Source organism: Panthera pardus, unplaced genomic scaffold (genome assembly GCF_024362965.1).
Source record: "Panthera pardus isolate Hobbes unplaced genomic scaffold, ASM2436296v1 HiC_scaffold_2, whole genome shotgun sequence".
Taxonomy (NCBI): domain Eukaryota; kingdom Metazoa; phylum Chordata; class Mammalia; order Carnivora; family Felidae; genus Panthera; species Panthera pardus.
The window spans coordinates 121,542,174-121,563,902 of record NW_026526765.1 but is presented as its reverse complement, the minus strand read 5'-3'; the positions used below and the strand labels follow the sequence as shown (position 1 = coordinate 121,563,902).

Below are 21,729 nucleotides of genomic sequence, written 5' to 3'. Positions count from 1 at the left end.
CCAGAACTTAATAATAACTACCCTAGAGGATTTTTTCTCTTCAGCATTTGGTTCTTCTGGCTTTCTTCTTATGTTTATTTATCTTTTCTTTGAGCTCAAATTGTACTCTTTCCTAATCTTTTTTCCTCTACATTGAAAAAGAATGAATTTCCAAGAAAGCAAATGAACTGTCACTGCCTTTTGCACTCAGTCTCTGTCTCTAATTGTCTGATATAAAGTCTTTGAAGACAAAATATAAAATCTTTGAAAAGTTCCACACTTTGGAGGCATAGTGACATAAATGGTCGTGAACAACCTGTTCTCCGTATAAAAAATGTGAACCTCTAAACTCCTCACCTTTGGGGAGAGAACTTCTGCTGGGTTGATGGGCAGGTAGAATTGAAGATGTCTGAACCACTTCACTTGGGCTTCCATACAAAGTGCCAGAAGAGATTGTTTGTATGGGCATCAGTGCTCTGATGAAAACAGATCATTTGAGTAAATACTTATTAAAAAAAAAACCCTACATCATTATTTTGTTTTTAAAAATTGTAGCTTGAAATTCTTATATTTTTCTTCCCATTACCACACAGACATGTTATACTCCTTTTAGTTTGTGGTTACTTAATTTAAATAGGTCAAATTAACTTCTAATTATATATGCCTACAATAAAAAAAACACATTGTTTTCAAAACAGTTCATGGAGGCTCAATAAAACTATTTTAGAAAAGAATATTTTGAAAAATTTTTACACAATATTAATCATCAACAAATTTAATTAATTGGCCAATTAGTTAAAGCTAAAATAAAAATTATAAGTGAATATATCTAGAAATGAGTATGTTTCTACTCAGAAAGTGTTACAAATATGTATATTTGACCAGTTATTCTCATTTGATATTTTATAGCACTTTCCATTTATCCTACCCAATAACCAATCTACAAGTAGTAGTTGACTTAAGGGATATCAGTTGAGAAGCCAAAGAAGTATTGTAAAATAAAATGAAAGATCCAACAAAGAGTACCGTGTTTTCCATTGCACACATAGTGGGTGCAGTAACTTCTCAGGACTCTGAGCGCCGCTGTTCTCCCAGAGAAACGCAGCGAGTGCTCAATCCGGATTCTCAGTGCTCTGACTACGCAAAGCTCCTCAGTTCCTACAAACCGGCTCCAGGGTTGCAGTGAAACTCACTCCAGAATTTGAGGTGCGTAGGCTACAGAGGCTCCCAGCAGCCAGACAAAGAAAAAGGAATCGTTAAAACACACAACGTGCCCAGTGATTACTTGGCGAGAATTCCTTGACTAGACAACAATGGCTGCTAAAAGGAACCACTCCAACCGCAAAGCGCTGGTTTTGTTCTGTCTTTTCCTCGGTTTGTCATGGGAGGCTGAAGCCCGGCAGATCCGCTACTCCGTTCCTGAGGAGTTAGAGAAAGGCTCTTTCGTCGGCAACATCTCCAAGGACCTGGGGCTGGAGCCCTGGGAGCTGGCTGAGCCTGGAGTCCGCATCGTCTCCAGAGGTAGGACGCAGCTTTTCGCTCTGAACCCGAGAAGCGGCAGTTTGGTCACCGCAGGCAGGATAGACCGGGAGGAGCTCTGTGGTCAGAGCGCACGGTGTCTGGTGAATTTTAACATTCTTGTGCAAGATAGGGTGGAACTTTTTGGGATAGAAATAGAAATAACTGATGTCAACGATAATGCCCCAAAATTCCAAGCAGAAAATGTAGAGGTAAAAATTAATGAAAATGTCGCTCCAGGAATGCGTTTTCCTCTCCTGGAAGCTGTTGATCCAGACGTGGGTGTGAACTCCCTCCAGAGCTACCAGCTCAGCTCCAATAAGTACTTCTCATTAGCAGTTCAGAGTCATGCCAGTGGTGTCAAATACCCGGAGCTGGTACTGAAGCATGCCCTGGATCGTGAGGAAGAGGCACTACACCACCTGGTCCTCACTGCCTCCGACGGGGGTGACCCTCTCCTATCTGGTACAGTTCTCATCAGTGTGATCGTCTTTGATACAAATGACAATGCACCGGTCTTTACCTTGCCAGAATACCGAGTGAGTGTTCTGGAGAACTTGCCTGTGGGCACACAGCTGCTTACAGTCACTGCCACAGACAGGGATGAAGGAGCCAATGGAGAAGTCACATATTCATTCCGAAAATTTGTTCCTGACAAATTGTTGAAATTCCAACTAAACAAAAATACTGGGGAAATAAAATTATCAGAAAATCTAGACTACGAAGAAACAGATTTCTATGAATTAGAAATACAAGCAGAAGATGGAGGAGCATATCTTGCAATGGCAAAAGTATTGATTACAGTAGAAGATGTAAATGACAACAATCCAGAGGTGACCATCACATCTCTGTTTAGTCCCCTGATGGAAGACTCACCTCCGGGAACTATTATAGCCCTTTTAAACGTGCATGATCCAGACTCTGGGCAGAATGGACAGGTCACCTGTTCCATATCAGGCAATCTACCATTTAAGTTAGAGAAATCCATTGATGGTTATTATAGACTGGTGACACACAGAACCCTTGACAGGGAACAGGTATCCTCTTACAATATCACAGTGACAGCCACAGATGGAGGAAATCCACCCCTATTAACAGAAACTCACTTCACTGTGCAAGTGGCAGATATTAATGACAACCCACCCACTTTTTCCCACATCTCCTACTTCACCTATATCCCGGAGAACAACCCCAGAGGTGCCTCCATCTTGTCTGTGACTGCACTAGACCCAGACAGCAAAGAGAATGCTCAGGTTATTTACTCCCTAGCTGAAGACACTTTCCAGGAAGCACCTCTATCCTCCTACATCTCCATAAACTCTGACACAGGAGTCCTTTATGCGTTGCGAACTTACGACTATGAGCAATTTCATGATCTACAGATTCAGGTGATTGCCACTGACAGTGGGGACCCACCTCTCAGCAGCAATGTTTCTGTGAGCATATTTGTGCTGGACCAGAATGACAATGCACCAGAGATCCTGTACCCCACCCTACCCACTGACACTTCCACTGGAATGGAGCTGGCACCCCGTTCTGCAGAGTCCGGCTATTTGGTCACTAAGGTGGTGGCAGTGGACAAAGACTCAGGTCAGAATGCCCGACTGTCCTACCGCCTGCTCAAGGCCAGCGAACCAGGGCTCTTCGCAGTGGGGCTGCACACAGGCGAGGTGCGCACAGCACGGGCCCTGCTGGACAGAGATGCGCTCAAGCAGATCCTGGTCGTGGCGGTGCAGGACCATGGCCAGCCCCCTCTCTCAGCCACCGTCACACTCACTGTGGCCATTGCTGACAGCATCCCAGGTGTCCTGGCTGACCTGGGCAGTCTGGAAGTTCCACGTGACTCCGAAGCTTCAGGTCTAACGCTATACCTGGTAGTGGCGGTAGCCATAGTTTCCTGCATCTTCCTCGCTTTTGTCATCATGCTACTGGCTCTCAGGTTGAGGCGCTGGCACACATCGCGCCAGCTCCAAGCTTCAGGAGGCGGGCTAGTGGGTGTGCCCACCTCCCACTTTGTGGGCGTGGAAGGGGTGCGGGCTTTCCTGCAGACGTATTCCCATGAGGTCTCCCTCACAGCAGACTCACGGAAGAGTCACGTGATCTTCCCCGAGCCCAACTACGCCGACATGCTCATTAGCCATGAGAGCTTTGAGAAAAAGGATCCTTTGTCTTTGTTAGATGATTTGAAGTTACCTGTAGAAGATACCCCTTTGGTTCCAGTGAGTTCTGGTTTTACTCTTTTTCTTTTAAGAATTATAATTGGTTTTACTTTTAGGTTTGGCATAATGATAGAAAATTTTGGTCTTTATTTTTTTCACTGTTCCCTCCATTTCAATGATATTTGTTTCTTGCTAAAACATTGAAGAGTAGAATCTGATGGTTATTAAGACTGATATGTTTTTATTTTCTGGTAAATATTCACGTAATTCCAATGAAGGCCTATGGTCACAAGGCTGTTACGATTTTGCAGAGCATTCTACTTTATAGTTTTGTTGAGTACAGTACTGACAGTTCCTGAGAGTACCTCCATAAGTGTCTGTCAATTTATGTACACTTCTCTTGGCCACATGCTAAAATCTTAGCCTCTTAGGCAACCTTAGCTCTTGTTTTGAAGGCAGGTCTGGTAAAATAGGTGAATATCAGAGACAAATCCATTAACTTCATTGGAAACAGTGAACAGGCTCCTCAGTGTTGTTTTTCCCAACAAGAAAAGCAATACACCTTTGTGGTTTTATTTTTCAAAATATACCTTGCGGTGACAATTACAGTTGAATATACTTCCTAGAAGGATTTAAGTTTTTCATTAATACTCTACTAACAATTGTTAACAATGTGTGCTTAAAATTTTCCAAGTGTAATCATAATTGGTAACAATACATTAGCATCCTTTTTTTAAAGTTTATTTATTTTGAGAGAAAGCGCATGCATTGGAGGGGCAGAGAGAAAGGTAGAGAGAATCCCAAGCAGGCTCCAAGCTGTCAGTGCAGAGCCCAACACAGAACACATGGGGCTCAGGCCCACGAACTGAAAGATCATGATCTGAGCCAAAATCAAAAGTCAGATGCTTAACGGACTGAGCTACCTAGGCACCCTGTAACAGTGTAGCATCCTTTTTGCTTGTGATTCTGATTTCATACTGTTATGTGGAAGACAGCATTTTAATTTGATTTTCCTTGCTCACTAGGGATGCTAAAGAACGTATAGAAGGTTAAAGTAAGGAAATTTTGGGTTATGCTGCCAGCATTTTTTGTTAAATTCTCCAAATAAGAAAAAACATTTGTACATGTTCCTAAGAACAGAAGCAAAAGATGAGTTCCAAGGGTATTTCAGTGGCTTTGTAACATAGAAGAAAGAAGATCCACCTGGATTTATGAAAATTCTGATGTTAAGAATCAAAATAAACTAGGTCAAGAAAGAAATGTCATTTCTGTGGGAGATCTGAATATAAGCAGAGAAGTACACAGAAGTATTCTAAACAATTAGTAAGTAGAGTTACTGATGTGGCCATTTACTTTAGTGAAGATGGCGATGTATTTGGTTTGATATCTTACTTTTAACTTATTACTAGTATTCTTCCAAACTAATATGGTAGCATACAGTCCAAGAATATCCTAATGTGTCTCAAAATATTTATGAGACTATGATTTTTCTCATTGTCATCCAACATTTGTTCAACAATAGGTCTATGGAAAGAGAGCACATCCTTTAGGGTCATAGTTATTAACTTAAATCATTGAAAGTAATTTTAAATCTATCTTTGGGAGTCAAAATTATTACGCATCTATATCTAAATAATTCTTTTCTGAAAAATACAGGGTTTTTAGAAAACTACTCCTTCGGCGTGGTAATTATTGTGACCAAATCATGTTAATTATTATTTGAAAACAGCACAGAACACCCTAGATGAATGTAATGACTATGGCAATGACAGCCTTCTAATTTCTAAATATGGGAGATGGACTAATACTTTCTAGCTAAATGTAAGCTACGATTGAAGACAAAAAGATTTTTGCTTATTTTCAGTACTTACCTTTGTGGATAATTACTTTTAAAAGGAACAACAGTGATTACCTCTCGATGCAAGAACTGAATAGCAATGGGCCATGGGATGGAAGAGCTACTTTACATTCTATATTCTTTTGTGCTTTTTTGAATTTTGAAAGAAGTACTTTACTTATTCAAAGTCTATGTAAATTTTTAACATATACAACATATTATAATTTTTACCATATGAAACACGTTTCATGATGAGAATGAAAACATTGAGAAATAAGATTTAGGATATTAGCTGTTATCATCTTACATTTTAACAAGATTTCCTGAAAGAGAAAAACTAGATTGCGGTTCCACACAAAGCCTCTGGGCGCCGCTGTCGGCCAGTACAGGGCAAGTGCTGTCGCCCGGGATTCTTCAGCCTCTAGCCTGGGTGTTCCTGCGCAGTCAACAACACAGAGTGAAGGAACCCCATACACACAGGGGCTTCTGGCCGCGCAGACTCTCCCCAGCACACACAGATTCCCAGCCCCAAGACTGGAGGCTCTGTATGTTCTGGGCCAAATGCTACCAGTGCGATAGCGGGCACTTTTTCTAGCTAGAAAGACTGGGACCCAGCGAGAACTAGAGCGCGCAATGGGAGGGAGCTGCGTTCAGAGGCGCCCGGCCGGCAGGCGGCAGGTACTGTTTCCCTTCCTGCTACCTTTGTTCTACCCCGCGCTCTGCGAGCCGATCCGCTACTCGATTCCCGAGGAACTGGCCAAGGGCTCGGTGGTGGGGAACCTCGCCAAGGATCTCGGGCTCAGTGTCCTGGACGTGTCAGCTAGGAAGCTGCGAGTCAGCACGGAGAAGCTGCTTTTCAACGTAGACGCAGAGAGCGGGGACTTACTAGTGAAGGACCGAATAGACCGGGAGCAGATATGCAAAGAGAGAAGAAGATGTGAGTTGCAGTTGGAAGCCGTGGTGGAAAATCCTTTAAATATCTTTCATATCATTGTGGTTGTTGAGGATATTAATGACCATGCCCCTCGGTTCCATAAAGATGAAATAAACTTAGAAATCAGTGAATCTGTCACTCCAGGGATGGGAACAATTCTTGAGTCTGCAAAAGATCCTGATATTAGTACGAATTCACTGAGCAAATACCAGCTAAGCCCTAATGAGTACTTCTCCTTGGTGGTGAAAGACAATCCCGATGGTGGCAAATATCCAGAAATAGTACTGAAGAAGACCCTGGACCGGGAAACACAAAGCTCTCATCATCTGGTGCTGACAGCATTTGACAATGGAAATCCACCACGAAGCAGCACAGCTCAGATCCGAATCCTGGTGGTGGATGCCAATGATAACCCCCCAGTGTTCAGTCAGGATGTGTATAGGGTCAGTCTTAGTGAAGGTGTACCCCCAGGCACCTCAGTGGTGCAGGTGAGTGCCACTGACCAAGACGAAGGCTTCAACGCGGAGATCACCTACTCATTCCTTGGTATGGCTAATAAAGCCCAGCATGTGTTCTCTCTGGATTCTGCCACAGGAAACATTATAACTCAGCAACCCTTGGATTTCGAAGAAGTAGAAAGATATACCATGGATGTAGAAGCTAAGGACCGAGGATCCCTCTCTACCCAGTGTAAAGTAATCATAGAAGTTCTAGATGAAAACGACAACATCCCTGAAATAATCATTACTTCTCTCTCTGATCAAATTTTGGAGGATTCCCATCCAGGAATGGTTGTTGTTCTCTTCAAAACACAGGACCAGGATTCTGGGGAAAACGGAGAAGTCATTTGTAACTTAAGTAGAGATATTCCATTTAAGATTCATTCTTCATCTAATAATTACTACAAGCTGGTAACAGATGGACCCCTAGACCGAGAGCAGACTCCAGAATACAACGTCACCATCACAGCCACTGACAGGGGCATTCCGCCCCTCTCCTCCAGCACTACCATCACCTTGCACATCACCGATGTCAATGACAACACACCGATTTTCCACCAGGCCTCCTATGTGGTCCACGTGGCTGAGAATAACCCTCCAGGAGCCTCCATCGCCCAAGTCAGCGCCTCCGACCCCGACCTGGGACCCAACGGCCGCGTCTCCTACTCCATCGTGGCCAGCGACCTGGAGCCGCGGGCGCTGGCGTCCTACGTGTCCGTGAGCGCGCAGAGCGGCGTGGTGTTCGCGCAGCGCGCCTTCGACCACGAGCAGCTGCGCGCCTTCGAGCTGACGGTGCAGGCCCGCGACCAGGGCTCGCCCGCGCTCAGCGCCAACGTGAGCCTGCGCGTGTTGGTGGGCGACCGCAACGACAACGCGCCTAGGGTGCTGTACCCGGCGCTGGGGCCCGACGGCTCGGCGCTCTTCGACACGGTGCCGCGCGCCGCGCAGCCCGGCTACCTGGTCACCAAGGTGGTGGCGGTGGACCCCGACTCGGGACACAATGCGTGGCTGTCGTACCACGTGCTGCAGGCCAGCGAGCCCGGACTCTTCAGCCTGGGGCTGCGCACGGGCGAGGTGCGCACTGCGCGTGCTTTGGGCGACAGGGACGCGGCCCGCCAGCGCCTGCTGGTCGCCGTGCGGGACGGGGGACAGCCGCCCCTCTCTGCCACCGCCACGCTGCACCTGGTTTTCGCCGACAGCCTACAAGAAGTACTGCCGGATGTCAGCGACCGCCCGGAGCCCTCTGACCCCCAGGCCGAGCTGCAGTTTTACCTGGTGGTGGCTTTGGCCTTGATCTCGGTGCTCTTCCTCCTTGCGGTGATTCTGGCGGTGGCCCTGCGCCTGCGAAGCTCTTCCAGCCACGCCCCAGAGAGCTGCTTTGGGTCTCTTCGGTGTTCCAAGTCTGGACCCGAGATTACCGCCAACTACAGTGAAGGAACATTACCCTATGCCTATAATTTTTGTGTGCCTGGGGATCAAACTAATCCGGAATTTAATTTTCTCACATCTGTTGATCATTTTCCAACCACACAAGATATTCTCAACAAAGATAGCCCTTCGGGACTAATGACTAGCATTTTAACTCCTAGTGTTGAAGCAGATAAGAAGACTTTAAAACAGGTAAGTATTTAAAATAATGCTTTTTATATTCTAATGCCAATGTATTCCAATGGAGCATTGTTGTTTAAAGATTCTAGATTAAGGGGTGCCTGGCTGGCTCAGTTGGTAGAGCATGTGACTCTTGATCTCAGAGTTGTGATTTCAAACCCCACTTTGGGTGTAGAGCTTACTTAAAAATAAATTAATAGGGGTGCCTGGGTGGCTCAGTCAAACATCTGACTTCCGCTCAGGTCATGATCTCACAGTTCGTGAGTTGGAATAAAGCCCTGCATTGGGCTCTGTGCTGACAGCTCAGAGCCTAGAGCCTGCTTCTGATTCTGTGTTTCCCTCTCTCTATGCCCTGCACCTGCTTGTGCTCTGTCTCTGTCTCTCAAAAATGAATAAACATTAAAAATTTTTTTAAAAATAAATAAATACAAGTAATGATTCTAGATTCAATCTCTTGATATAATTCCTAAAATAAATCTAGGTCAAACCTATTGGTATCACTGTTTAGACTAAAGTTTACGGTGCTGCAGTCATTCTACTATGCAATTTAAGGTAGAATATATAGAAATCTCAAGCAAATTTTTCATGAAAGAGAATACTTCTTATTTAAGGATATGGAACACAATTCTATTTTTTTATATCATGGTAATTTTTAAAATGACAGCCTAATGTCATCCAAATTTTCTCAAATGTTTCATCTTTTACTCAATAAAGAAATATTGGTAAGAATTTTAGTCATGCGCTCTGATGATTTTTTTGGAACCGAGCTAGTTCCACATCCATAAATACTGTTCCCTTCAGTTGGTAAAAATCAATAGAAAGCAAGTCTAACCTGCAGTTGTTCAGTTCCTATAGTATTTGAAAACATTTTTTTAAATTAAACAATCCCTTTTAATAATGATTCCTTTTATTAAATGCTCTTGGTAAACCTTCAACATCACATTATACAACCCTTTGTTTTGTGCAGTTTTCAGTTTTACAAATATGTGTAATTCTTGAAGAGGTGTGTAATAACTTCTGGAACAGACACATTAAGTTGGGCTTTTCTTACTCATTGCAATAATAAGATTTGGCTCTAGGCGCCGCTCTTCACCAATCAGGGAATGGGAAGCTGCAAGCTGCCTTCCCTCCCTCCGCCATCTCTACAACACAAAGCAGAGTAACATGGATACTCACAGATCCTGATGCTGGAAACTTAAAGTAGTTCTCTCTCTAATATATTCTGGATGCAGTCAGCCTGGAACTTGGTAGATAGATAAGCTGATTCAGAACAAAACAGCCCAAGAAACCAGGGAATATAAGCTCAGCTTACTGCCATGGGGAATCGGCTACTGTTTCTGGACCGCAGCGGGCTGATCCTACTATACACTTTCCTGAGGACGCTACAGGAGTCTGGGGCAGGGCACATCCAATACTCGGTGCCCGAAGAGACAGATAAAGGCTTCTTCGTGGGCAATATTTCCAAGGATCTGGGGCTGGAACCCTGGGAGCTGGCGGAACGCCGAGTCCGCATCATCTCCAGAGGCAGGATGCAGCTTTTCGCTCTGAATCCGCGAAGTGGCAGCTTGATCACTGCAGGTAGGTTAGACCGGGAGGAGCTCTGTGAGACACTGTCCTCCTGTTTTTTAAATATAGAGATACTTGTGGAAGATACCCTGAAGATTTACGGAGTGGAGGTGGAAATAATGGATGTTAATGATAACGCCCCCAGCTTCCAGGAGGCAGAAATAGAGATAAAAGTCAGTGAGCACGCAACTCCAGGATCGAGATTTCCCCTTCCTAACGCTAGGGATCCAGATGTAGGAATGAACTCTCTCCAGCGCTACCAGCTCAATCCTAATAGTTACTTTTCCTTGCAAATGCGAGGCGGGATGGATGGGGCCAAGAATCCTGAACTAGTGCTGGAGGGGAGTTTGGACCGGGAAAAGGAAGCTGCTCACCATCTCCTCCTCACAGCTTTCGATGGAGGAGATCCCATCCAACAGGGTGCTGTTGCCATTCGTGTAGTGGTCCTCGATGTAAATGACCATATACCAAAGTTTACACAGTCTGTATATCAAGTGAGTATTCCTGAAAACCTCAGCTCTGGAACTCGGGTTCTCATGGTAAATGCAACTGATCCAGATGAGGGAATCAATGGGGAAGTGGTGTTTTCATTCCGGAATATGGAAAGCAAAGCTTCTGAAATATTCCAGTTGGATTCTCAAACTGGAGAAGTTTTAATACGAGGGTCTCTGGATTTTGAGAAATCTAGATTTTATGAGATGGAAATTCAAGGCCAAGATGGTGGAGGTCTCTCGACCACTGCTAAGATATTGATCACAGTTGTGGATGTGAATGATAATGCTCCAGAAATAACTATCACATCTTCTACTAATTCAGTGCTGGAAAATTCTCCTCCAGGTACAGTTATTGCTCTTCTAAATGTGCAAGATCAAGACTCTGGAGAAAATGGTCAAGTCTCATGTTTCGTTCCTAACAGTCTGCCTTTTAAATTAGAAAAGACTTATGGAAATTATTACAAATTGATAACAAACAGAGTGCTGGACAGGGAGCAGGTCCACAGCTATAATATAACCTTGATAGCCACAGATCAGGGACATCCACCCTTGTCTACAGAAATTCACATTTCACTGAATGTAGCAGATGACAATGATAACCCACCCACTTTTGCTGACTCACCTTACTCCGTCTACATTCCTGAAAACAACCCCAGAGGAGCTTCCTTCTTCTCAGTGATGGCACTTGACCTGGACAGCAATGAGAACTCCCGGGTCACTTATTCCCTAGTGGAGGATACCCTGCAGGGAGCACCTTTATCCTCCTATGTCTCCATCAACTCAGACACCGGCACCCTATATGCACTGCGCTCTTTTGACTATGAACAGTTCCGTGACCTGCAAGTGTGGGTGACAGCACTGGACGGTGGGAACCCGCCACTCAGCAGCAATGTTTCTGTGAGCATATTCGTGCTGGACCAGAATGACAATGTGCCAGAGATCCTGCACCCCACCCTCCCAACCGATGGTTCCACTGGTGTGGAGCTGGCGCCCAGGTCAGCTGAGCCTGGCTACCTGGTGACCAAGGTAGTGGCGGTGGACAGAGACTCTGGCCAGAATGCCTGGCTGTCCTACCACCTGCTCAAGGCCAGCGAGCCAGGGCTCTTCGCGGTGGGGCTGCACACGGGCGAGGTGCGCACTGCACGGGCCCTGCTGGACAGAGATGCGCTCAAGCAGAGCCTGGTGGTGGTGGTGCAGGACCATGGCCAGCCCCCTCTCTCGGCCACCGTCACGCTCACCGTGGCCGTGGCTGACAGTATCCCAGATGTCCTGGCTGACCTAAACAGCTTCGAGTCTTCTGCCAATCCCCACGATTCTGGCCTCACACTCTACCTAGTGGTGGCGGTGGCAGTTGTCTCCTGCGTCTTCCTTGCGTTTGTGATTGTGCTGCTGGCGCTCAGACTGAGGCACTGGCACGCGACACGTCTGCTCCAGGCTTCAGGAGGCAGTTTGGTAGGCATGCCTACCTCGCACTTTGTGGGCGTGGACGGGGTGCAAGCTTTCCTGCAGACCTATTCCCAAGAGGTCTCCCTCACGGCGGACTCTCGGAGGAGTCACGTGATCTTCCCTCAGCCCAACTATGCGGACATGCTTATTAGTCACGACAGCTGTGAGAAAAGCGAGGCACTCTTGATAGCTGAAGATTCAGCTGCTGGTTTAGGCAAATTTGACTCCAAGAATAATCAGGTGAGATTTATTACCTACCTCCCAGTTGCTATCTCTGTGCAAGTCTTTTAAGTGGCTTAAAAAAATATTTCTGGTGGGGGGATATATTCAGTTCATACATGTTTAGAGCAATACATATGAGTTCCTCTATTTTATCTTTCAACAAATTACCATCATTTTTCAGAAAAGGTTTTTCCACCCCTCTGGCATATTTTCTTTTGATCCTAAATGTCTAGTTCAGCTATCATAGCTTGCTTTATAATAAGTTAAATTTTAGTAATATTTTTCTATCATCAGTGTTTGTGGCTATCAATGAACTGGTTAGGATTCAAATTAATGATTCACAATTTTTTTGTTTGCCTATTACAATTTCACATTGCCTCCATTTATTTATAATTAAATTCTACCACTATTTGCTTTATTTCTAATGTTCAAATTTGATCATGTTGATTCAATGGCACACACTCTGTAGCTCTTTTCCTTATCTATATATGCATATATACAACATTTACATGTAAGTGTTTACACATGTAAGTTTGGCTCTGAGCATGAAAATTCTATTTTGAGTTTTGATGAGTGGTAATATGTTTCAATTATGTTGATTATTTCAACTTTGTGTAATTTATTTATATTACCAAAACAGATACACTGATTGCCTTTTTACTACTAGATTCTTTTGGGAGAGGAAATGTAGAGTACACCTTTTTTCTTAAGTTCTACACATATTTTCTGTTTCTACCGTGAAGTCATTTGATTGTTCTGAAGAAATAGTTGAATTGTTGAACTGGTATTATTTTCTTTTATTCTTTTACTTGTACTTTAGTGTGTGTGTGTGTGTGTGTGTGTGTGTGTGTATGTTCAAGATTTCTTAATGTAGTAAATTCACCTGCAGAAATAATTTTGATCCAGTGCTTCTCAAAAAGTTATTTTCAAATTGGCTAAACTTGCTTACATTTTTCAGATATACTAATGTGAAATAGTTTGTGAATATTTGGACTTTATGAGACTGATTTATCTGGTATTCCTATTTGGTGTTTCCTTTTTGTTGTTGTTTGTTTTCTATATGCCTATGAGTCATGGATTCCTTTTTTATTTCCTTTGAAAACTCATTTTGTAATATATATAAGTATATTCAATCCTTATATTCAGAACCAACTTGTTATTGAAACCCTGGTAGTTACTTAATGACATATGTGTTATCTGAAACACTGCACAGGAAAGTCAAGTGAGGAAAGGAGACTTACTGAAGATATTTGAACACAGGAATCATCTCCATACTCAATTCAGCTCAGCACTCTCATACCACTTATAGATGTTTGGCCCAGGTTATTAACATATTCATGTTCCCTTTCAAGTTTTCTTTTCTCATTTAGGAATTGACCTTAATATATTTAACTATAATTGAGTTTCTAATATTTTGGCAAAAAGAATTTCAACTGTAGGAAAGGGATATCCTGCAACAGATGCTTGACATTCTTGATGTCAAGAAAAATTTTAGAGTGTTTCAAGCATGTAGGGATAAAATTTATGCCTGTGGAATTCCAAACTGAGAAAACAGATTTGGAGTGCCCTGGGTGGCCCAATTGGAGCATCTCACTCTTGGTTTCAGCTCAGGTCACGATCTCATGGTCCATAGGATCGAACCCCACGACAGCATGGAGACTTCTTGAGATTCTCTCTCTCTCCTTCTCGCTCTCTGACCCTCCCCCACTCACATGTGGGTGCTCTCTCTCTCTCAAAAATAAATAAAGTTAAAAAAGAAAACAGACTTGAGGCATTTTACTTGAATTGAAAGCAGACGAATAAAAGGACATGAGTTATTTTGTGGGAGAGGGAGGTTGTTCCATATATATATATGTTCCATATATATATATATATATATATATATATATAGTCTGAACAGTTAGGAGCTGGCAACCAAAATCTTGGAGAACAAAAGGAAAGGTTACCTTTGAAACTTGAGATTAAGAAGATGGTTATTTTGATTCAGAGGTAGTGATAAACTTCTATTAAGGTACAATATGTGATCCAGTTAGAAGGATAAAAATAAAACACTCTCACGTTTTGCATGTCATTAAATTCCTATGGTACCTACTAGGGTATACTTTTATATTGTTATGGTGAAAGTGTAAAACACTTGATAATCCTTTTCAAAAATCTCTTTTATAAGGAGCAAGGAAAACTATATATCTTTGGTCAACCTCATCCTGAGTATGTCCTATATAGATTTGAGCTCTCCTCCAGTTTCCTCTGGAAAAATTAGGAGGAAAATTATCTGCACATCAGATTGAAAATAATACTGGGGGGTAGTTCATGGCTGCAAAAATTTCCCCATATCCCTTGGTGAGGCTGTTTTACCATGTGGTCTATGTTCTAAATCTGGAGAGAAGACTTGGCTTTGTTCTTCCAGTATGTGCATTGCCTCTGATTAGAAGAAGATAAACTTTTCTCATACTCGGTTAATGGCTCTTCTATAGAATCAAATCTCTAATGAATCTTATTTGGTAGTAAACACTGGAAAAGAGACACATCCAAAACTCATATATTGCCTTGTTCTGTATACCTGAGTCCAACAAATCTGATGGAATAGCAAATCCCATTGTTTGCAAGGCTTTGTACTGCAGTTTTCTAAGTAGACTCTGAGCGCCGCTGTTGGCCAATGCGCTGCAAGAGCAGGAGTCCACGATCTACCTAAGTGATTTTCTGCGCAGTCACGGAAGCAAGTCTGAAAGGAGATGAAGCCCACACATAGACTCTCTGCTCAGCAAATGATTTTGGAATACAGATTGGGATGCCTTGAAACTGAGGACATTGAGTTTTCTACGTATTGGCAGTAACTATTTTAAACACAATTTGTAAAGCATCTTCTCTTAACATCAGAGGCTGTGGCAGCGCAGAAAAGGATGGGAACTAGGGCGAAGCAGAGGAGCTATACCCGGCAGCGGCAAGTACTCTTTCCCTTCCTGCTGTCTTTGTTCTGTGGGGGGCTCTCTGAGCAGATCCGCTACTCTATTCCGGAAGAAATGGCCAGGGGCTCAGTGGTAGGGAACCTTGCTGAAGACCTGGGGCTGCATGTACAGGATTTATTGACCCGCAACTTCAGAGTTAGTGCAGAGAAACAATACTTTACCGTGAACACAGAGAATGGCAACATACTTGTGAGTGACAGAATAGATAGGGAGTTGCTCTGTCCCCCAAACCCTCTGTGTGTCCTGCCCTTAGAGATTGTGGCAGATAATCCTCTAAATGTTTTTCACATATCTGTGAGGATAGAAGATATAAATGACAATCCACCTTATTTCCCCCAAAATAGCATTGTTTTAAAAATCAATGAACTTGCAATTCTTGGAACTCGATTTGGTTTGGAATCTGCTATAGATGCAGATGTAGGACCTAACTCTCTCCAGAATTACCAACTCAGCTATAATGAGTATTTCTCTCTGATGGTGAAGGATAAGACCCAAGGCAAGAATGCCCCAGAATTAATATTGGAGAAGCCGCTGGACCGGGAACACCAGAGCTCCCATCTTCTGGTCCTGACTGCAGTGGATGGAGGTGACCCAGTCCGAAGTGGCACCGTTCAAATCAAGATTGAGGTCACCGATGCCAATGATAACCCCCCAGTGTTCAGTCAGGATGTGTACAAAGTTAACCTTCCAGAGAACTTGCCCTCAGGCACCTCTGTGCTAAAGGTGACAGCCATCGACCAGGATGAGGGCATCAATGCAGAGATCACCTACTCCTTCAAAACAGTAAGAGATATTGGAAATATGTTTATGCTTGACCATCAAAGTGGAGAAATTAAATCCAAAGGTCCTATAGACTTTGAAAACAGTAGTAGTTATACCATGAGTATAGAAGCCAAGGATGGTGGAGGCATGGCCACTGAATGTAAAATTATAATAGAAATTTTAGATGAGAATGACAATGCCCCAGAGGTCATTTTCACTTCGGTGTCAAGTTCCATAACTGAGGACACAGAACAGGGGATGGTGATTGCTCTGTTCAAAACACATGACAAAGATTCGGGAGAAAATGGAGAGGTCACATGCCTCATAAAAGAAAAAGTTCCTTTTAGAATTGAATCTTCTGCCAATAATTACTACAAACTTGTAACAGATGGGGCCCTGGACCGGGAGAAGATCCCTGTGTACAATGTCACCATCACAGCTACTGACAGGGGAAAGCCTCCTCTTTTCTCTAGCTCAAGCATCACTGTGCACATCGCAGATGTCAACGACAATGCGCCCATTTTCGAACAGGCGTTCTATGTGGTCCACATTGCCGAGAACAACCCTCCAGGAGCCTCCATCGCCCAAGTCAGCGCCTCCGACCCCGACCTGGGACCCAACGGCCGCGTCTCCTACTCCATCGTGGCCAGCGACCTGGAGCCGCGGGCGCTGGCGTCCTACGTGTCCGTGAGCGCGCAGAGCGGCGTGGTGTTCGCGCAGCGCGCCTTCGACCACGAGCAGCTGCGCGCCTTCGAGCTGACGGTGCAGGCCCGCGACCAGGGCTCGCCCGCGCTCAGCGCCAACGTGAGCCTGCGCGTGTTGGTGGGCGACCGCAACGACAACGCGCCTAGGGTGCTGTACCCGGCGCTGGGGCCCGACGGCTCGGCGCTCTTCGACACGGTGCCGCGCGCCGCGCAGCCCGGCTACCTGGTCACCAAGGTGGTGGCGGTGGACGCCGACTCGGGACACAATGCGTGGCTGTCGTACCACGTGCTGCAGGCCAGCGAGCCCGGACTCTTCAGCCTGGGGCTGCGCACGGGCGAGGTGCGCACTGCGCGTGCTTTGGGCGACAGGGACGCGGCCCGCCAGCGCCTGCTGGTCGCCGTGCGGGACGGGGGACAGCCGCCCCTCTCTGCCACCGCCACGCTGCACCTGGTTTTCGCCGACAGCCTACAAGAAGTACTGCCGGATGTCAGCGACCGCCCGGAGCCCTCTGACCCCCAGGCCGAGCTGCAGTTTTACCTGGTGGTGGCTTTGGCCTTGATCTCGGTGCTCTTCCTCCTTGCGGTGATTCTGGCGGTGGCCCTGCGCCTGCGATGCTCCATCACCCCAACTGCCTGGAACTGCATTCAACCTGGTTTCTGTCATAAGATTGGACCAGGAGTTTCTCCCACCTATAATCCTGGAACTTTGCCTTATTCCTACAATACGTACATTGCCTCTGATTCTCAGAAAACACGGCTTAATTTTCTAACTATGACGTCAGAAATGGGTCCCCGAGGAGATCTCTCTAATGAAGCTTCTTTGGTAATAAGTGTCACTGAGGAGAATAACAAATTAAGCTCTAACGCTGCTGCTGCTTCTGCCCATGTGAGTTTTAATACATAGGTTTGGTTTTTAATTTTAAAACAATATTTTGGCAAAAAAAATCTTAAATCCTATGTTCTATCACTTCGTTTGCCCACTCAATATTTTCTGTTCCTTTCTGTGTGGACCCGTAACTTCATTATTAGCCTTCAAGTATTTTGAAGTATGTTGACAATTTCACCCGAGATAGTCTTTACCTCCTCCACCTCCCCCCTCACCACAAATCTCTTTTACTGTGAGAAGTGGGTATTATGATGTTGTTGCCACAGAAATATTTGTAGCTGAAACATAAATGTTTTCTTCCTGTGGGTGTTTACCTTTCTCAGAACATTGATATCTTGAATATATAAGGCTTCTTCTTTATAGCTACAAAGTGAGAGGAAAATGCACAAGGTTGTTTGTTTTTTTTTTTTAAGGACAGAGTAATGATTTGACAATATTCAGGTATGTTTGCTAGAGATTTTTTAAATCCCCCTGGATAGGCTAATTTTCTTCTCAATCTTTTCTCAGAACTACCTGCAGATTTCCTCCCAGTTTTAAAGATACATTGTGGTATGCCTGCCAAACATGCTTTTCATCAAAATCTAAATGTTTACATTCATGAAAGCAGAGTAGCGAGAATTTTTCTTTTATTTTGGTGGGCTTTTGAATGTATTACATTTTCAGTAATTGGAATTGGGTTACTCAGAAAAAGGTAAGTTTGTAATATTCTTTGGATTGCTAATTTTCTCAAACACTATTTTGTAATATAATGTATTAGTAAGTTGTGAAGTACTACCCTCATTTCCCGTAAATGCAAGTTGAAATGCTTCCATTTTGTCCTAAAAATGTTAATGTGTCTTACTCAGTTGACTTCTTGTCAGTGTGCTTCTGATAATGTATACAATTCCATTTCTTATTTTTAGGTTTCCATGTTGTGAAATTTTGATTTTTAAATATTAGATGTTAACAACCTATAGAACAACAATAGTTCTATATAGGTAACTTTGAGAATCTGTAAAAAAAAAAAAAAGCCACCTATCACAGCAAGTGAGAAAGTTTATTCTATTAAAGGATATCTGAAAACAGTAATTTCCTAGGAAGATGTCACATAATAGGTGTCTTTTTGGGGTGGTGATATCAAATTAGGTGCACTAAAATTACAAGGTTAAAATTACTTTGTATAGAAATTTCAGATTCATTTAAAAGCTCATTGAAAAAGACAGAATACACCTACAGCTACAGAAAATAATCTCAAGAAAGTGACTCTGTATGAAAAATTTTGGAGAAATAAAAATAAGCTCGGAAATAAAAATAAGTTCACTGAAGTTTCTATTAAAAGGAACACTGTAGTTTCCATGCCTATTTGAAGAACAGTAGGTGGAGCTATTTAAGGTACAAAAACCAAAAATCCTCAAGATCGTACAGTAATTGGTTAGGGCTCTGAGCACCGCTGTTCACTAATCAGGAAAAGAACAACAGAGTTCCCGCTTGCCTCCTGCTTGCCCGGGAGGGGCCTGAAGCACAAAACACAGATAGAAGCTAACCATCTCAGGATTGTGAAGAAACTGTTGGATTCTGAAGACTGGAAAAGCTGGACCTTACTTCGGTAGTCACGGGAAGAAGTGAAAATAATCTTGGAGGAAAGTGACAATGATTCCTAGGCGACTGCAAAGGGCTTGTCTTGCTGGGAGTTCTCCTGGGGATTCTGTGGGAAACCAGATGAACCCAAATTCACTATTCAGTTCCTGAGGAGCTGGAGAAAGGCTCTAGGGTGGGCAACATCGTCAAGGACCTGGGGTTGGAGCCCTGGGAGCTAGAGGAGCGCGGAGTCCGTATAGTCTCCAGAGGTAGGACTTAGCTTTTCGCTCTAAACCCCCGAAGCGGCAGCCTTATCTCTGCAGACAGGATAGACAGGGGTCTTCAAGTGTCAATTAAATCTGGAGATTCTGTTGGAAGATAAAGTAAAAAATATACGAGGTAGTGATAGAAGTGAGAGACATTAACGATAATGCCCCCTATTTCCGGGAAGATGAATTAGAAATAAAAATGAGTGAAAACGCAGCCACTGGGTTGCAGTTGCCGCTTCCCCACGCTTGGGATCCGGATATCGGTAAGAACTCTCTTCAGAGCTACGGACTCAGTAGTAGTAATACTCACTTCTGCCTGGACGTGCAAAGCGGAGTGGATAGTAACAAGTATCCAGAACTGGTTTTGGAGTGCACCTTGGACCGGGAGCAGAAGGCTGTTCATCACCTGGTTCTCACAGCCTCCGATGGGGGGGTGACCCAGTGAGCAAAGGCACTGAGCGAATTCGTGTGATGGCAGCTGATGTGAATGGCAACGCACCAATATTTGCTCAGTCCGAGTACCGCGTGAGCGTTCCAGAGAATATAGTGGTGGGCACTAAGCTGCTTCTGGTAAGGGCCGCGGACTCTGACGAAGGAGCCAATGCGGAAGTGACATTCCTTGTTATGTAGACTACAATGCGGCCCCGGTTTTCAAACTAGATGCTAATTTAGGGACAATTTCAACAATAGAGGACCTGAACCATGAGGAATCGAGATTCTACGAGATGGAAAGGCAAGCAATGGATAAAACAGGATATTCTGCAGGAGCCAAAGTCCTGATCACAATATTGGATGTAAATGATAACACCCCTGAAATAGTGGTCACCTCTCTCTCTCTCCAGCTCCATTCTGGAAAACTCTCCCAGAGGGACATTAATTGTCCTTTTAAATGTAAATGATCAAGACTCTGGGGAAAGTGGACAAGTGACCTGTTTCATCCGAGAGTATGTGCCATTTAAATTATAAAAGTCTTGTGGAAATTACTATACATTAGTGACAGACATACTCCTAGACTGAGAACAGGTTCCTAGATACATCACGGTGATCCCCAGTGACAGAGGAAGTCCTCCCCTGTCCACAGAAACTCACGTCTCACTGAAAGTAGCAGACACCAAAGACAATCCACCCGCCTTCTCCGACGCTTTCTACTCTACCTATATTGCAGAGAACAACCCTAGAAGAGCCTCCATAAAGTTCCTCAAAAAATTAAAAACAGACCTACCCTATGACCCAGCAGTAGCACTGCTAGGAATTTACCCAAGCGATACAGGAGTACTGATGGATAGGGGCACTTGTACCCCAATGTTTATAGCAGCACTCTCAACAATAGCCAAATTATGGGAAGAGCCTAAATGTCCATCAACTGATAAATGGATAAAGAAATTGTGGTTTATATACACAATGGAGTACTACGTAGCAATGAGAAAGAAGGAAATATGGCCCTTTGTAGCCACGTGGATGGAACTGGAGAGTGTTATGCTAAGTGAAATAAGCCATACAGAGAAAAACAGATACCATATGGTTTCACTCTTATGTGGATCCTGAGAAACTTAACAGAAACCCATGGGGGAGGGGAAGGGAAAAAAAAAACAAAACGAGGTTGGAGTGGGAGAGAGCCAAAGCATAAGAGACTCTTAAAAACTGAGAACAAACTGAGGGTTGATGGGGGAAGGGAGGGAGGAGAGGGTGGGTGATGGGTATTGAGGAGGGCACCTTTTGGGATGAGCACTGGGTGTTGTATGGAAACCAATTTGACAATAAATTTCATATATTGGAAAAAAAAGAAATACACGACAAGGTAAAAAAAAAAAAAAAAAAAAAAAAGGCCTACCACCCCGACTATGGAGAGAACGCCCAGGTCACTTACTTCCTAGCCAACAACACCCTCCCTGGACCACCGCTATCCTACATTTCCATCAACTCCAACACTGGCGTTCTGTATGCACTGCGTTCCTTCGCCTATGAACAGTTCCAAGACATGCAGCTACAAGTGATGGCGCGTGACAGCGGCGATCCTCCACTCAGCATCAATGTGTCTCTGAGCCTGTTCGTGGTGGACCAGAATGACAACGTGACAGAAGTCCTGTACCCCACCCTCTCCACTGACGTTTCCACAGGCGTGGAGCTGGCACCACGATCCACAGAGCCCGGCACCTTGGTGACCAAGGTGGTGGCGGTGGACAACCCACTCTGGTCAGAACGCCTGGCTGTTCTACAGTCTGCTCAAGGCTAGCGAGCCAGGGCTCTTCGCGGTGGGGCTGCACACGGGCGAGGTGCTCACTGTACCGGCCGTGCTGGACAGAGCCTGGTGGTGGTGGTGCA

The 21,729-nt window shown here is 44.3% G+C and overlaps 1 protein-coding gene and 1 pseudogene across 20 annotated transcripts in view; both read left to right on the top strand.

The window, feature by feature from the left end:
* Window positions 1-21,729, top strand: part of LOC109252202 (protocadherin gamma-C4) — a 175,000-nt gene that overhangs the window by 90,135 nt on the left and 63,136 nt on the right. The window contains exon 1 of one of the 20 annotated variants that reach the window (XM_019424472.2): window positions 743-3,716. The exons of 16 other annotated variants lie outside the window; for them this stretch is intronic. In XM_019424472.2, the coding sequence (XP_019280017.2) occupies window positions 1,293-3,716 (2,424 nt within the window). In that variant the 5' untranslated portion in view covers window positions 743-1,292. Of the gene's footprint in view, window positions 1-742; window positions 3,717-3,795; window positions 8,548-9,364; window positions 12,282-14,783; window positions 17,582-21,729 lie in introns of those variants that run through there. 3 more of the 20 variants (XM_019424475.2, XM_019424468.2, XM_019424482.2) reach the window with 3 other exon arrangements.
* Window positions 18,918-20,976, top strand: LOC109252084 (protocadherin gamma-A12-like; annotated as a pseudogene).